The sequence below is a fragment of the Rhamphochromis sp. 'chilingali' genome (genome assembly GCF_963969265.1).
Source record: "Rhamphochromis sp. 'chilingali' genome assembly, chromosome: 12".
Lineage (NCBI taxonomy): Eukaryota > Metazoa > Chordata > Actinopteri > Cichliformes > Cichlidae > Rhamphochromis > Rhamphochromis sp. 'chilingali'.
This window is the reverse complement of record NC_137939.1, coordinates 13405192-13423559: the sequence shown is the minus strand read 5'-3', so window position 1 is coordinate 13423559 and position 18368 is coordinate 13405192. Positions and strand designations below refer to the sequence as shown.

Below are 18368 nucleotides of genomic sequence, written 5' to 3'. Positions count from 1 at the left end.
GACCACCTATGAGCAAGCGCTTTGGCGACAGTGGGAAGGAAAAACTCCCTTTTAACAGGAAGAAACCTCTGGCAGAACCAGGCTCAGGGAGGGGCGGCCATCTGTTGCGACTGGTTGGGGTGAGAGAAGGAAAACAGGATGAAAGACATGCTGTGGAAGAGAGACAGAGGTTAATAACAGATATGATTCAATGCAGAGAGGTCTATTAACACATACTGAGTGAGAAAGGTGACTGGAAAGGAAAAACTCAATGCATCATGGGAATCCCCGGCTGCCTACGTCTATTGCAGCATAACTAAGGGAGGATTCAGGGTCACCTGGTCCAGCCCTAACTATATGCTTCAGCTAAAAGGAACGTTTTAAGCCTAATCTTGAAAGTAGAGATAGTGTCTGTCTCCCGAATCCAAACTGGAAGCTGGTTCCACAGAAAAGGGGCCTGAAAACTGAAGGCTCTGCCTCCCATTCTACTTTTAAATACTCTAGGAACAACAAGTAAGCCTGCAGTGTGAGAGCGAAGTGCTCTAATAGGGTGATATGGTACTACAAGGTCATTAAGATAAGATGGGGCCTGATTATTTAAGACCTTGTATGTGAGGAGCAGGATTTTGAATTTAATTCTGGATTTAACAGGAAGCCAATGAAGGGAAGCCAAAATAGGAGAAATCTGCTCTCTTTCTAGTCCCTGTCAGTACTCTTGCTGCAGCATTTTGGATTAGCTGAAGGCTTTTCAGGGAGTTTTTAGGACATTCTGATAATAATGAATTACAGTAGTCCAGCCTGGAAGTAACAAATGCATGAACTAGTTTTTCAGCGTCACTAAGAGACAGGATATTTCTAACTTTAGAGATGTTGCACAAATGAAAGAAAGCAGTCTTACATATTTGTTTAATATGTGCATTGAAGGACATGTCTTGGTCAAAAATGACTCCAAGGTTCCTCACAGTATAACTGGAGGCCAAGGTAATGCCATCCAGAGTAAGAATCTGGTTAGATACCATATTTCTAAGATTTTCAGGGCCGAGTACAATAACCTCAGTTTGATCTGAATTAAGAAGCAGAAAGTTAGCGGCCATCCAGGTCTTTATGTCTTTAAGACATTCCTGCACTTTAACTAATTGGTGTGTGTTATCTGGCTTCATGGACAGATAGAGCTGGGTGTCATCTGCATAGCAGTGAAAATGTATGCTATGTCTTCTAATGATACTGCCTAGGGGAAGCATGTATAATGTAAACAGAATTGGTCCTAGCACTGAACCCTGTGGAACTCCATAATTGACCTTAGTGGGTGAAGAGGACTCTCCATTTACATGAACAAATTGTAGTCTATTAGATAGATATGATACAAACCACTGGAGTGCAGTACCTGTAATACCTACAGCATGCTCTAATCGCTCTAATAGGATATTATGGTCAACAGTATCGAACGCTGCACTAAGGCCTAGCAGGACAAGCACAGAGATGAGTCCACTGTCAGAGGCCATAAGAAGATCATTTGTAACCTTCGCTAAAGCGGTTTCTGTGCTGTGATGAACTCTGAAACCTGACTGAAACTCTTCAAATAAGCCATTCCTCTGCAGATGATCTGTTAGCTGTTTGACAACTACTCTTTCAAGGATTTTTGATATGAAAGGAAGGTTGGAGATTGGCCTATAATTAGCTAAGACTGCTGGGTCTAGAGATGGCTTTTTGAGTAAAGGTTTAACTACAGCCAGCTTGAAGGCCTGTGGTACATAGCCGATTATTAGAGATAGGTTGATCATATTTAAGATTGAAGCATTAATTAATGGCAGGACTTCTTTGAGCAGTTTTGTAGGAATGGGGTCTAAAAGACACGGAGGATTGGAGGAAGTAATTATAGAAGTTAACTCAGAAAGATCAATTGGAGAAAAAGAGTCTAACTTAACATCAACGGTACTAAAAGTAGCTGTAGATAATGTTACATCTGTGGGATGATTATTGGTAATTTTTTTCTCTAATGATAAGAATTTTATTTGTGAAGAAGTTCATGAAGTCATTACTAGTTAACGATGGTTGGCTCAAAAGAGCTCTGACTGTTTGTCAGCCTGGCTACAGTGCTGAAGAGAAACCTGGGGTTGTTCTTATTGTCTTCAATCAGTGACAAATAGTAAGATGTTCTGGCTTTGCGGGGGGCTTTCTTATAAATCAGCAAAATATTTCTCCAATTATGATGATCCTCTAAATTTGTGACACGCCATTTCCTCTCCAGCTTACGAGTCATCTGCTTTAGGCTACGTGTTTGAGAATTATACCACAGAGTCAGGTACTTCTGATCTGAGACCTTAGTTTTCACAGGAGCTACAGTATCCAGAGTCATATGTAGTGAGGAGGTAAAATTATTATTAACAAGATAATTGACCTCTGTTGGGGTAGCGTTCAGATAGCTGCTCTGCTCTGTGTTGGTACAGGTCATTGAAGATGATAACAGTGGGTGGATTACATTCTTAAACATAGTTACAGCGCTTTCAGAAAGACATCTGTGATAAAGTCTACTCTCCACTGCTGTGTAATCAATTATTGTAAATGTAAATGTTATCAGGAAATGATCAGACAGGAGAGGGTTTTCAGGAAACACTGTTAAATGTTCAGTTTCTATGCCATATGTTAAAAACAAGATCTAGAGTGTGATTAAAGTGGTGGGTGGGTTCTTTTACATGTTGAGAGAAGCCAATTGAGTCTAATAACAGATTAAATGCCATGTTGAGGCTGTCATTCTTAGCATCTACATGGATGTTAAAATCACCCACAATAATTATTTTATCTGAGCTGAGCACTAAATCAGATAAAAAGTCTGAGAAATCAGAGAGAAACTCTGTGTAAGGCCCAGGTGGACAATTAGATGATAACAAATAAGACTGGTTTCTAAAATTTTTCAGCTGGGGTGGACAATGCTAAGCATCAGGCTTTCAAATGAATTAAAAGTCTGTCTTGGTCTTTCATTAATTAATAGGCTGGTGTGAAAAATTGCTGCCACACCTCCCCCTCTGCCTGTGCTTCGAGGTTTCTGGTAGTTAGAATGACTCGGGGGTGTTGATTCATTTAAACTAACATAATCATCCTGCTAAAACCAGGTTTCTGTAAGGCAGAGTAAATCGATTTGTTGATCAATTATTAAGTCATGTACTAACAGAGACTTGGAGGAGAGAGACCTAATATTTAATAATCCACATTTCACTGTTTTACTCTTTAGTTAGGATGTGGATACTGTATTGTTCTTTCTTTGTAATTGTTTATGTTTAAGTTGTTTGTTGCTGGTTTTTAGATTGTTTTTTGTCTTTTTGGAAGCTGACACAGTCTCTATGGAGATGGGTTTTTGGGGGGGTAGCAGGAGGAGAGAAGCTGCAGAGAGGCGTGTAAGACTGCAACTCTGCTTCCTGGTCCCAACTCTGGATAGTCATATTATGGGGGGTTTAATTAATTTGTCCATATTTCTAGAAATGAGAGCTGCCGTCTCTCCTTATAAGACCAGGTTTCCTCCAGAAGGTTTGCCAATTATCTATGAAGCCCACATCGTTTCTGGGACACCACTCAGACAGCCAGCAATTTAAGGAGAACATGCGGCTAAACATGTCACTCCTGGTCTGATTGGGGAGGGGACCAGAGAAAACTACAGAGTCCCACATTGTTTTGGCAAAGTTACACACCGATTCAATATTGATTTTAGTGACCTCCGATTGGCGTAACCGGGTGTCATTACTGCCGACGTGAATTATGATTTTACTGAATTTACGTTTACCCTTAGCCAGTAGTTTTAAATTTCCTTCAATGTCGCCTGTTCTGGCCCCTGGAAGACAATTGACTATGGTTTCCGGTGTCTCTAGCTTCACATGTCTGAGAACAGAATTGCCAATTACCAGAGTTTGACCCCCGACGGGTGTGTCGCCGAGTGGGGAAAAACGGTTAGACATATGTATGAATTTGAGGAGTGGACCCAAAATGCTGACACAAAGGAACGTGAAAGAAAATTTGAATATTAACAGAAAGCAAGCCGTTTATTAATCTCTACTTTTAAGATTAGGCTTCAAACTTTCCTTTTTGCTAAAGCATATAGTTAGGGCTGGATCAGGTGACCCTGGATCCTCCCTTAGTTGTGCTGCAATAGACGTAGGCAGCCGGGGGATTCCCATGAAGCACTGAGTTTTTTCCTTTCCAGTCACCTTTCTCACTCACTGTGTGTTAATAGACCTCTCTGCACTGAATCATACTTGTTATTAATCCACAGCATGTCTTTGTCCTGTCTTCCTTTTCTCACCCCAACTGGTCACAGCAGATGCCCGCCGCTCCCTGAGCCTGGTTCTGCTGGAGGTTTCTTCCTGTTAAAAGGGAGTTTTTCCTTCCCACTGTCGCCAAAGCGCTTGCTCATAGGTGGTCATATGATTGTTGGGTTTTTCTCTGTATCTATTATTGTGCGATCTACTGTACAATATAAAGCGCCTTCAGGCGATTGTTGTTGTGATTTGGCGCTATATAAATAAAATTTAATTAAATTAAAAGATTACAAAACAAAAGGCAGAGGTGAAGCTAAACAATAACCTAACCTGGGGAAAATATTTTTTATTAAAAAAAACAAACAAACCATGAAACCTGACATGGATACAAAGATACCTGGAACATGGAAACGTGGCACCAAAGACAACAGATGACCTGACACTGAACAAATGAGGACAGGACTTACAGTGGCTTGCAAAAGTATTCGGCCCCCTTTAACTTTCCCACATTTTGGCACATTACAGCCACAAACATGAATCAATTTTATTGGAATTCCACGTGAAAGACCAATACAAAGTGGTGTACACGTGAGAAGTGGAACAAAAATCATACATGATTCCAAACATTTTTTACAAATAAATAACTGAAAAGTGGGGTGTGCGCAATTATTCAGCCCCCTGAGTCAATACTTTGTAGAACCACCTTTTGCTGCAATTGGATTCCATTAAAATTGATTTGTGTCACGGCTGGGAAGGCGAGCCGTGTGGTGTGGAGGAAGGAGGACCCAAGATGCAAGCAGTGGATGAAAATGCTAGTGAAGTTTATTTACAAGGTGTAGTGGCAAACAAGCAGTGGGGCATGACAAATAACTGAAGACACCTAAACTGGGAAGAACTAAAATAACAGACCTGGGTGCATACAACAAAGGGATGCGCGGCAGCCGCCGAGCAGGACACCGAGTAACAGGCAGGAGAACACACAGGGCTTAAATACACACACCAGTAATCAGGGGATGAGAGACAGGAGGGCAACACAGCTGGGAGGAATCAGAGCTGACGGGACAGGGGAAACGTAAACTGAACACACTCACATCAGACAGAGACCTTCACAATAAAACAGGAAACTCAGACACGGGGAACCAAACAAGACACAGAACTAAACAGACAGATTCACAAACAGACGGGGTGACAGCATAGACAGAGACACAGACGCAGACTCAGAGGCAGACCAAATATAACACATAGAACTCAAACAATAATAATCATCATCATCATCATCATCATCATAATAATAATAAACTAAAAGCGCTGGGTCACCGACCCAGGACCATGACAATTTGTGTTTGTGGCAGTAATGTGACAAAATGTGGAAAAGAGGGACGAATACTTTTGCAAGCCACTGCAAGTACACAGAGAGATAATGAGGGGATGAGGAACAGCTGGGACAAGGGGAAACAAAACTAGACTCACTGCATATAGGACAAAGACTTTCCCAATAAAACAGACATCACAAGGGTAATCTAATAAACAAATGAACTTAGCAAACCTAAAGAACTTATAAATAAACATCGACATCTAAACAAACTAAAACTTAAAACGCTGGGTCAACAGACCCAGGAAAGTGACAGTAAAATCATTTATTATACACATTATACTTATTTTCTTAAATTGCTTATCTATTATCTGTATTTTAACTTGGGGGTCTAGGGGTGCTGCATGTTTATGATAACACACTGACAATATCAGGACAATTTTAGCCTTACTCTATCAGTGAACAGCATGCCCATGCTAACTTAAACTAGACCAGCAAGCTAACCCCATGTGTATTAAGTGTTACTTCAGAATAGGAACCAAACAAATTAACGGAACGAAATTAACTGTAACAGCAGTTTGCAAAACATTGTGACAGTTCTCAAGTGTTCCTACCTCAAATCCAGCACGTGTTGCTGTGTTTTTGTTGTTAAATGGACGAGGAGAGACCGGTGGCTGGTGAGAGGATGCAGCATTTCGTCAGTGGAGCATAGAACAACGTCTCTGATTGGTCAAAAAGTGAGTAAAGATGCATCTGATTGTTCGAAAGCGTCAACCAAAGAGCTGCTGGTCACGGCAAGATACAAACTCGCCGGAGCTCTGCGTGAACGGCACATCCGGGACCTTCAGCACTCAGGAGAGATTTATCTTGAGGTATGTATTTACCTTTGATATCCATGCGTCGACGCAAGCTCCGCGAGGTAAAGTTGTATGTTTAACAAGCTAATTAAGGTTAGTTAAACGGAATTAAAACAATACACAACCGATTTGAACAAATTGAAAGTGGTGAATGATGATAAATGCTAAAAAATTACTTAAGATTTATCTTTAACAATAGATATTAGAAGTTAAATTTAACTGTTTTTAAATTCCCACCGGAGTTAAAGGGACCTGCGGCCTTGCATGTGCTCTGCATCTTCAACTGCAGAGACAGTCAGTCTAAGCTCAGTGTAGCTAACTGCAACACACTTCTTTTTTTTTCAACACAAGATATGCTTGGGGGGATTTAAATGATAATATTAATGTTTTCTTATTCAGCACAAATCAATAATATTATAGTTATTTGCTCACGGTCTGGGTCTCTGGCCCAGCGTTTCTGATGTTATTCTAAGGTTTTTGAGTTTCTTATGTTTAATGGCGGGTTAGTTGAGTTTGGCTTAACGTTATTAATATCGTTTTAAGGAGTTTATGTTAGGGCTGTATATTACCACGTTTGTATTTTCATGCCATGTTTCCTGTTTTATTTTGAAAGAGTCTGTTGCGTTCAGTTCATTAATCTCACTTCCCTGTTGTGTCAATAGAATCATTTGTGCAAGCTACTACCCTGCTGTCCCTCTGTCGTGTCTCAACCTCCAACAGGAAAGTAGAAGTCCTCATATGGTAGGACCAGTGATTGTAGTGTGTGTTACACTGTCCTCATATTGTTTTAAGCTGTGAAGGACAGGAGTGTGTTTCAGTTGCCTTCCTCATGTGGTAGGACCAACAACTCTAGTGTGTGTTACACTGTCCTCATATCATTGGGTAGCAGAACCGTACAGTGTTAAGTTTCTATAGAATCTGGTATAAGGAAGTCAGATCCTTCTGTAATAATATTCACTGATACAAATATGATCTGTAGTTAATTAAATAGTCGGGATTTATACTAGAGAATGTTTCTGACGTTATATTGTTGTCTTTTGTTGCAGACACCAAGTGCCGAGGTCCTGTCTCAACCTCCTTCAGACCAATTGGTGAGTGACACACCCACTTCATTCTTCCAACAGGTGAAGATGGATGTTGCAGACAGGACATATCCTAACTTTTGCAGCCGTTACGATAATAACGCGCTGTTTGCACGATGAGCACAGCTTCCAAGCTCCCCTAAATTGACCGTGCGCTTCGTGTTGTGTGTGCGCGAGTCTGTGCATTTAGTGGCGTCTGTGCAGAAATGACTAGTAAGACAAGGCTGCAAACTATTCTCACAGACTTCAAGTGTGCACTTGAATCCAAAACGATCTCTCTCTCTCCCTCTGGCTCTGTTGAGATGCCACTGGGAGAGTAACGACTGCCCCTCCCCCCCTCTGCTCAGCAAACAGGTGGCTGTTTTTGCACCCCTCCCCCTCTGCTCTGCAAACACGTGGCTGCTTTTGCACCCCTCCCCCCTCTGCTCAACAAACACGTGGCTGCTTTTGCACCCCTCCCCTCTCTGCTGAGGGCAAAAACAAGGCTCATGTGCAAAGTGAAGCAAAATAACATTGACAGAGGTTCAGAGAAAGGAGAAAAAAACGGAGCAGGCTCCCGTTGTTCACTTCAAGGAGGCGGCTCTACGGGCCGTTTTGTTTGTGACCGACACACACAGTATATATATATATTCTCAATCACATTCACACCACTCTCTTATATCAGTTCCACTACATCAAGACTATTTTATGGTGGTCAGCTGTTTTATTGTCATGTATTTTGCATAGTAAGATAACCATGTCCTCCATTCAAAAGCACTGAAAATGTCTATGGTGGTGCTGTACCTAATATTGTGCTCATTTGATCCAAAACCTATTTTTCCTTTATTTTGAAGGCTGAGGCTTAGATCCATTAGGTATTCACGAGAAAGGCATTATCGCATGTCAGGATTACAGTATATCGAAAATATGTGATTATAATGGGAGTCAATGGGGCCCAAACGGATACAAGGGTAAAAGGAGGTAGTACATATGTGAATCTTCTTTACTATACACCACACCATAGAGGGGATCATTGAATTTCAAAAATAATCCTAAAACACACATCCTGGCCAAGTTTCATGCAACTAGTCTTTAAAATGACTGATATATTGAGAATCAAAAATCCAAAGTTACCCAAGCGGGTCCCTTTTTTCGCTAGGGTAAAACGAGGGTTAAATAGTCGGGATTTATACTAGAGAATGTTTCTGACGTTATATTGTTGTCTTTTGTTGCAGACACCAAGTGCCGAGGTCCTGCCTCAACCTCCTTCAGACCAATTGGTGAGTGACACACCCACTTCATTCTTCCAACAGGTTACACATTATTTTTTTGTATTTGGCATCAAGTATATGTGTCAGTTGGGCCTAGTGCATAAATGAAATGCACTTTAATTGTACTAAAACAATCAGTTTTAGTCGAAGTTAACCAAAACCAACATTAGCATTAGGATAAAGTAATTGTCTATACCATTTGTTAGTCCAAACTTTCCCTTAAAGCATCAGCTTGATCTTTATTCTGACAAAATTTGATATTTTTGTCGTTTTACACATGTTTTTGTCAAAATAAGCTCCCGCTGATCAGTTTACATGATTTAATTTCTGGGGAAATAGATGGCTGTACATCAGTGTTGGGTTTAGAGCTTTTATTGACAACAGCAGGAGAAGTTAGAAGTCAGGAATGTGAACTCTACATGTGTTCAGTCGTCATGTCCTCATATTGTTTTAAGCTGTGAAGGACAGGAGTGTGTTTAAGTAGAAGTCCTCATATGGTAGGACCAGTGATTGTAGTGTGTGTGTTACACTGTCCTCATATTGTTTTAAGCTGTGAAGGACAGGAGTGTGTTTCAGTTGCCTTCCTCATGTGGTAGGACCAACAACTCTAGTGTGTGTTACACTGTCCTCATATCGTTGGGTAGCAGAACCGTACAGTGTTAAGTTTCTATAGAATCTGGTATAAGGAAGTCAGATCCTTCTGTAATAATATTCACTGATACAAATATGATCTGTAGTTAATTAAATAGTCGGGATTTATACTAGAGAATGTTTCTGACGTTATATTGTTGTCTTTTGTTGCAGACACCAAGTGCCGAGGTCCTGCCTCAACCTCCTTCAGACCAATTGGTGAGTGACACACCCACTTCATTCTTCCAACAGGTTACACATTATTTTTTTGTATTTGGCATCAAGTATATGTGTCAGTTGGGCCTAGTGCATAAATGAAATGCACTTTAATTGTACTAAAACAATCAGTTTTAGTCGAAGTTAACCAAAACCAACATTAGCATTAGGATAAAGTAATTGTCTATACCATTTGTTAGTCCAAACTTTCCCTTAAAGCATCAGCTTGATCTTTATTCTGACAAAATTTGATATTTTTGTCGTTTTACACATGTTTTTGTCAAAATAAGCTCCCGCTGATCAGTTTACATGATTTAATTTCTGGGGAAATAGATGGCTGTACATCAGTGTTGGGTTTAGAGCTTTTATTGACAACAGCAGGAGAAGTTAGAAGTCAGGAATGTGAACTCTACATGTGTTCAGTCGTCATGTCCTCATATTGTTTTAAGCTGTGAAGGACAGGAGTGTGTTTAAGTAGAAGTCCTCATATGGTAGGACCAGTGATTGTAGTGTGTGTGTTACACTGTCCTCATATTGTTTTAAGCTGTGAAGGACAGGAGTGTGTTTCAGTTGCCTTCCTCATGTGGTAGGACCAACAACTCTAGTGTGTGTTACACTGTCCTCATATCGTTGGGTAGCAGAACCGTACAGTGTTAAGTTTCTATAGAATCTGGTATAAGGAAGTCAGATCCTTCTGTAATAATATTCACTGATACAAATATGATCTGTAGTTAATTAAATAGTCGGGATTTATACTAGAGAATGTTTCTGACGTTATATTGTTGTCTTTTGTTGCAGACACCAAGTGCCGAGGTCCTGCCTCAACCTCCTTCAGACCAATTGGTGAGTGACACACCCACTTCATTCTTCCAACAGGTTACACATTATTTTTTTGTATTTGGCATCAAGTATATGTGTCAGTTGGGCCTAGTGCATAAATGAAATGCACTTTAATTGTACTAAAACAATCAGTTTTAGTCGAAGTTAACCAAAACCAACATTAGCATTAGGATAAAGTAATTGTCTATACCATTTGTTAGTCCAAACTTTCCCTTAAAGCATCAGCTTGATCTTTATTCTGACAAAATTTGATATTTTTGTCGTTTTACACATGTTTTTGTCAAAATAAGCTCCCGCTGATCAGTTTACATGATTTAATTTCTGGGGAAATAGATGGCTGTACATCAGTGTTGGGTTTAGAGCTTTTATTGACAACAGCAGGAGAAGTTAGAAGTCAGGAATGTGAACTCTACATGTGTTCAGTCGTCATGTCCTCATATTGTTTTAAGCTGTGAAGGACAGGAGTGTGTTTAAGTAGAAGTCCTCATATGGTAGGACCAGTGATTGTAGTGTGTGTGTTACACTGTCCTCATATTGTTTTAAGCTGTGAAGGACAGGAGTGTGTTTCAGTTGCCTTCCTCATGTGGTAGGACCAACAACTCTAGTGTGTGTTACACTGTCCTCATATCGTTGGGTAGCAGAACCGTACAGTGTTAAGTTTCTATAGAATCTGGTATAAGGAAGTCAGATCCTTCTGTAATAATATTCACTGATACAAATATGATCTGTAGTTAATTAAATAGTCGGGATTTATACTAGAGAATGTTTCTGACGTTATATTGTTGTCTTTTGTTGCAGACACCAGGTGCCGAGGTCCTGCCTCAACCTCCTTCAGACCAATTGGTGAGTGACACACCCACTTCATTCTTCCAACAGGTTACACATTATTTTTTTGTATTTGGCATCAAGTATATGTGTCAGTTGGGCCTAGTGCATAAATGAAATGCACTTTAATTGTACTAAAACAATCAGTTTTAGTCGAAGTTAACCAAAACCAACATTAGCATTAGGATAAAGTAATTGTCTATACCATTTGTTAGTCCAAACTTTCCCTTAAAGCATCAGCTTGATCTTTATTCTGACAAAATTTGATATTTTTGTCGTTTTACACATGTTTTTGTCAAAATAAGCTCCCGCTGATCAGTTTACATGATTTAATTTCTGGGGAAATAGATGGCTGTACATCAGTGTTGGGTTTAGAGCTTTTATTGACAACAGCAGGAGAAGTTAGAAGTCAGGAATGTGAACTCTACATGTGTTCAGTCGTCATGTCCTCATATTGTTTTAAGCTGTGAAGGACAGGAGTGTGTTTAAGTAGAAGTCCTCATATGGTAGGACCAGTGATTGTAGTGTGTGTGTTACACTGTCCTCATATTGTTTTAAGCTGTGAAGGACAGGAGTGTGTTTCAGTTGCCTTCCTCATGTGGTAGGACCAACAACTCTAGTGTGTGTTACACTGTCCTCATATCGTTGGGTAGCAGAACCGTACAGTGTTAAGTTTCTATAGAATCTGGTATAAGGAAGTCAGATCCTTCTGTAATAATATTCACTGATACAAATATGATCTGTAGTTAATTAAATAGTCGGGATTTATACTAGAGAATGTTTCTGACGTTATATTGTTGTCTTTTGTTGCAGACACCAGGTGCCGAGGTCCTGCCTCAACCTCCTTCAGACCAATTGGTGAGTGACACACCCACTTCATTCTTCCAACAGGTTACACATTATTTTTTTGTATTTGGCATCAAGTATATGTGTCAGTTGGGCCTAGTGCATGAATGAAATGCACTTTAATTGTACTAAAACAATCAGTTTTAGTCGAAGTTAACCAAAACCAACATTAGCATTAGGATAAAGTAATTGTCTATACCATTTGTTAGTCCAAACTTTCCCTTAAAGCATCAGCTTGATCTTTATTCTGACAAAATTTGATATTTTTGTCGTTTTACACATGTTTTTGTCAAAATAAGCTTCCGCTGATCAGTTTACATGATTTAATTTCTGGGGAAATAGATGGCTGTACATCAGTGTTGGGTTTAGAGCTTTTATTGACAACAGCAGGAGAAGTTAGAAGTCAGGAATGTGAACTCTACATGTGTTCAGTCGTCATGTCCTCATATTGTTTTAAGCTGTGAAGGACAGGAGTGTGTTTAAGTAGAAGTCCTCATATGGTAGGACCAGTGATTGTAGTGTGTGTGTTACACTGTCCTCATATTGTTTTAAGCTGTGAAGGACAGGAGTGTGTTTCAGTTGCCTTCCTCATGTGGTAGGACCAACAACTCTAGTGTGTGTTACACTGTCCTCATATCGTTGGGTAGCAGAACCGTACAGTGTTAAGTTTCTATAGAATCTGGTATAAGGAAGTCAGATCCTTCTGTAATAATATTCACTGATACAAATATGATCTGTAGTTAATTAAATAGTCGGGATTTATACTAGAGAATGTTTCTGACGTTATATTGTTGTCTTTTGTTGCAGACACCAGGTGCCGAGGTCCTGCCTCAACCTCCTTCAGACCAATTGGTGAGTGACACACCCACTTCATTCTTCCAACAGGTTACACATTATTTTTTTGTATTTGGCATCAAGTATATGTGTCAGTTGGGCCTAGTGCATGAATGAAATGCACTTTAATTGTACTAAAACAATCAGTTTTAGTCGAAGTTAACCAAAACCAACATTAGCATTAGGATAAAGTAATTGTCTATACCATTTGTTAGTCCAAACTTTCCCTTAAAGCATCAGCTTGATCTTTATTCTGACAAAATTTGATATTTTTGTCGTTTTACACATGTTTTTGTCAAAATAAGCTCCCGCTGATCAGTTTACATGATTTAATTTCTGGGGAAATAGATGGCTGTACATCAGTGTTGGGTTTAGAGCTTTTATTGACAACAGCAGGAGAAGTTAGAAGTCAGGAATGTGAACTCTACATGTGTTCAGTCGTCATGTCCTCATATTGTTTTAAGCTGTGAAGGACAGGAGTGTGTTTAAGTAGAAGTCCTCATATGGTAGGACCAGTGATTGTAGTGTGTGTGTTACACTGTCCTCATATTGTTTTAAGCTGTGAAGGACAGGAGTGTGTTTCAGTTGCCTTCCTCATGTGGTAGGACCAACAACTCTAGTGTGTGTTACACTGTCCTCATATCGTTGGGTAGCAGAACCGTACAGTGTTAAGTTTCTATAGAATCTGGTATAAGGAAGTCAGATCCTTCTGTAATAATATTCACTGATACAAATATGATCTGTAGTTAATTAAATAGTCGGGATTTATACTAGAGAATGTTTCTGACGTTATATTGTTGTCTTTTGTTGCAGACACCAGGTGCCGAGGTCCTGCCTCAACCTCCTTCAGACCAATTGGTGAGTGACACACCCACTTCATTCTTCCAACAGGTTACACATTATTTTTTTGTATTTGGCATCAAGTATATGTGTCAGTTGGGCCTAGTGCATAAATGAAATGCACTTTAATTGTACTAAAACAATCAGTTTTAGTCGAAGTTAACCAAAACCAACATTAGCATTAGGATAAAGTAATTGTCTATACCATTTGTTAGTCCAAACTTTCCCTTAAAGCATCAGCTTGATCTTTATTCTGACAAAATTTGATATTTTTGTCGTTTTACACATGTTTTTGTCAAAATAAGCTCCCGCTGATCAGTTTACATGATTTAATTTCTGGGGAAATAGATGGCTGTACATCAGTGTTGGGTTTAGAGCTTTTATTGACAACAGCAGGAGAAGTTAGAAGTCAGGAATGTGAACTCTACATGTGTTCAGTCGTCATGTCCTCATATTGTTTTAAGCTGTGAAGGACAGGAGTGTGTTTAAGTAGAAGTCCTCATATGGTAGGACCAGTGATTGTAGTGTGTGTGTTACACTGTCCTCATATTGTTTTAAGCTGTGAAGGACAGGAGTGTGTTTCAGTTGCCTTCCTCATGTGGTAGGACCAACAACTCTAGTGTGTGTTACACTGTCCTCATATCGTTGGGTAGCAGAACCGTACAGTGTTAAGTTTCTATAGAATCTGGTATAAGGAAGTCAGATCCTTCTGTAATAATATTCACTGATACAAATATGATCTGTAGTTAATTAAATAGTCGGGATTTATACTAGAGAATGTTTCTGACGTTATATTGTTGTCTTTTGTTGCAGACACCAAGTGCCGAGGTCCTGCCTCAACCTCCTTCAGACCAATTGGTGAGTGACACACCCACTTCATTCTTCCAACAGGTTACACATTATTTTTTTGTATTTGGCATCAAGTATATGTGTCAGTTGGGCCTAGTGCATAAATGAAATGCACTTTAATTGTACTAAAACAATCAGTTTTAGTCGAAGTTAACCAAAACCAACATTAGCATTAGGATAAAGTAATTGTCTATACCATTTGTTAGTCCAAACTTTCCCTTAAAGCATCAGCTTGATCTTTATTCTGACAAAATTTGATATTTTTGTCGTTTTACACGTTTTTGTCAAAATAAGCTCCCGCTGATCAGTTTACATGATTTAATTTCTGGGGAAATAGATGGCTGTACATCAGTGTTGGGTTTAGAGCTTTTATTGACAACAGCAGGAGAAGTTAGAGGTCAGGAATGTGAACTCTACATGTGTTCAGTCGTCATGTCCTCATATTGTTTTAAGCTGTGAAGGACAGGAGTGTGTTTAAGTAGAAGTCCTCATATGGTAGGACCAGTGATTGTAGTGTGTGTGTTACACTGTCCTCATATTGTTTTAAGCTGTGAAGGACAGGAGTGTGTTTCAGTTGCCTTCCTCATGTGGTAGGACCAACAACTCTAGTGTGTGTTACACTGTCCTCATATCGTTGGGTAGCAGAACCGTACAGTGTTAAGTTTCTATAGAATCTGGTATAAGGAAGTCAGATCCTTCTGTAATAATATTCACTGATACAAATATGATCTGTAGTTAATTAAATAGTCGGGATTTATACTAGAGAATGTTTCTGACGTTATATTGTTGTCTTTTGTTGCAGACACCAGGTGCCGAGGTCCTGTCTCAACCTCCTTCAGACCAATTGGTGAGTGACACACCCACTTCATTCTTCCAACAGGTTACACATTATTTTTTTGTATTTGGCATCAAGTATATGTGTCAGTTGGGCCTAGTGCATAAATTAAGTGCCCTTTGATTATATTAAAATAATCAGTTTGATTGAAAGTTTCCCATATTCAACATTAGCATTACTTGTTTGTGAACATCTTAGGAGAAAGAAATTGGCATATCATTTGTTAGTCCTAACTTTCCCTTTAAAGCATCAGCTTGATCTTTATTCCTACTAAATCTGATATTTCTGTGTTACATTGTCCTCAGATTGTTTTAAGCTGTGAAGGACATGAATTTGGTTTTTTTTTTAGCCTTTCTCAATTGGTAGAACCAACAACTCTAGTTTGTGTTACATTGAAACTGAACAGCAGGGATGTTTGTCATGAAGATAATAACACTCTATCCGATTTCAAACAATCACACTGTGATGAGTATTATTAGTAGATTATGTTCACATGTAAAATATTCATATCAAATGGTAAATATCCTATATTTATATAGCGCTTTACTAGTCCCTAAGGACCCCAAAGCGCTTTACACATCCAGTCATCCACCCATTCACACAGACATTCACACACTGGTGATGGCAGCTACATTGTAGCCACAGCCACCCTGGGGCGCACTGACAGAGGCGAGGCTGCCGGACACTTGCGCCACCGGGCCCTCTGACCACCACCAGTAGGCAACAGGTGAAGTGTCTTTCCCAAGGACACAACGACCGAGACTGTCGGAGCTGGGGCTCGAACCGGCAACCTTCTGATTACAACTCTTGAGCCACGACCGCCCCTTAGCCCCTTAATGTAGAATTACACACTGCCCAACGCTGACTTTGCCTACAATGCAGAGAAAAAAGCAAACAGACCTATTGCATGCATTGATTCTCATATTTCACTGTTACTTTTCAAAGGCTCAAGGACCAAGTATTCCGGGGGTTCCAAGCCACACGCTTTACTCAGCTGCCCTGGACAACATGAAGGGCACCTCTGCCTCAATCACCCTGGACAACAAAAACATTAGCAACACCTCACCAAGAAGGGGTAAAGGCACCAAAATACAAAATGTTTTAGGTTAATATACTTGTGATCAAAGAACAAGTTTGTTTTCAGACATGACACTATTCAGAGCTTTTATCATAAATCATTTCATCTTATTTGATTCCCAGCAGAACACAGCACTTCAAATGGTTCATTCCAAGCATCCTTAAAGGAGCAATAAGCAATATCTTTTCACTGCTAGGTGTGCTGTTTTGCACTGCCTGTGAACCAAACCAAAGTCTATGGCTGGAGATCAACACAGAGAGAGGGATTGTGACTTCATGCTGTACTCCAGATGTAATTACACCTCTAGTTCTTCACATAGTCATTTTTAATTCCTTCAACCTAAGTATGATGAATTGTGCTTATTGCTCCTTTAAAGTGCTCCAGTAGAAAGCAAGGTTTAAGAACATTTTGTATTCACATTATAAACTAGAATATTTTCTATCTTTTCTTGCATTCACATTAAGATATTTTCTTTTGTTTCCATTTATGACAGCTGGGACGGTGAGAAGCAAGTGGACAAATGATGAAGTGAAGGTTGCTGAGCGGCATGTTTCACTTCATAAAAAGCTGCAAAGTACCAGGTAAAAAGGAATGTGACTGCTGCCTCCAAGCAGAGCCGGCAGCTCTGAAAGGCAGAGACTGGGTTGTCATAAGGTACTACAGCCACAACAGGATCATAGCATTAAAAGAAAGATGCAAGAAAAAAAGAAACAAGCAAGAGAGATACTTTGTTACTTCCACAGTTATGTCAGTATTGCAGTTTTCTGTATTGCATTGTTCTTACTCATAAATCTGTGGTTTATGCTGGGTGCTTTTTGCAATTAAATGATAAAAAAGGCAGATAATGTTCCACGTTTTTATTCACATGAACATTCACTACAAAATGAATTAATGCATTACAATATCAAGACTTAAAAAGTAGACTGACCACATTTGACCCATGTCTTTTTTTTTTTTTAAAGTCTTTACACAGCTCAGATTTACTGTTTTATTAACACATAAATGTCTGATATTTCTGTCAGAAGTTACCCAACTGATGAGCATTACTATTGTGCATCCATGTCTATTATATTGTAATCTCAAAAGGAGCCAAGCTAAAAATGCAGAACCTACCGTTACCTGGTCCTTATAAGTCATGTATACTTGAAAATTATGTGTTTCCATGGGCTTCACAATTCACCTAAACATGAAATATCTGTGTGTGACCTTATGGTACTCATAAGTCACATAAACCTGACAGTGTCCTCACAAGTAGCATTAAATTCAGGTTTGACCAAAATTTAGCCCTAGCCAAAATCTCAACAGATGGGTGTGTTCCTGGAAGCATGGGTCAAATTTTTTGAGATTCCCATGCCTCTAGGACCTTCGGAAAGGCACGTTCCCATTTGTCACATTTTTGTCATACGTACTGATATATCACGAAAACACGTATGTGTGTGTGTGTGTGTGTGTGTGTGTGTGTGTGTGTGTGTGTGTGTGTGTGTAATGGGAGAGCAGATGCATTTGCTCTGTACATATACAGTATCTATATGAGATCACGGCTTCCTGTGGACCCGGGTGTGCATATGTGAAATCTTTATTGGCATCTTCTCTGACAACACTCCCTTGGGTTTACACAAAGCATAACTCATGTGTCAATTAATTATCAGCTCGTGTGAATGTGAGCTAGGGTTACAGTCCATCAGCATAATGAGTGTAAGAAGAGCTGTAACCAGACACCGGTCCTATCTGTAACTAACACCAGGTTAGACACAGGCAGATATCAGTGGCAGATGCACTGGGTCTGCTATCCACTACGTGTTTGCAGTGACTGACATAAAGAATTATGGAAACTCGCCCAAAAACACA

The 18368-nt window shown here is 39.6% G+C and overlaps 2 protein-coding genes across 12 annotated transcripts in view; one reads left to right on the top strand and one right to left on the bottom strand.

The window, feature by feature from the left end:
* The window catches only part of LOC308407873 (plexin-A1-like), a 338220-nt gene that overhangs the window by 184451 nt on the left and 135401 nt on the right, over nucleotides 1–18368 (bottom strand). The gene's annotated exons all lie outside the window — the stretch shown is intronic.
* On the top strand, nucleotides 5490–17995 carry LOC308407874 (uncharacterized protein). 10 transcript variants are annotated; one of them, XM_080899803.1, is made up of 14 exons: nucleotides 5490–6410; nucleotides 7058–7136; nucleotides 7442–7486; nucleotides 8692–8736; nucleotides 9532–9576; nucleotides 10372–10416; nucleotides 11212–11256; nucleotides 12052–12096; nucleotides 12892–12936; nucleotides 13732–13776; nucleotides 14572–14616; nucleotides 15410–15454; nucleotides 16388–16517; nucleotides 17014–17995. In XM_080899803.1, the coding sequence occupies exons 1-14, from the start codon at nucleotides 6286–6288 to the stop codon at nucleotides 17103–17105; spliced, it is 876 nt and encodes a 291-aa protein (XP_080755929.1). In that variant the 5' UTR covers nucleotides 5490–6285; the 3' UTR covers nucleotides 17106–17995. The 10 variants fall into 10 exon arrangements, with proteins under 10 accessions (XP_080755929.1, XP_080755931.1, XP_080755932.1 ...); XM_080899805.1 differs by lacking the exon at nucleotides 11212–11256 and having other exon boundaries at nucleotides 5491–6410; XM_080899806.1 differs by lacking the exon at nucleotides 14572–14616 and having other exon boundaries at nucleotides 5491–6410.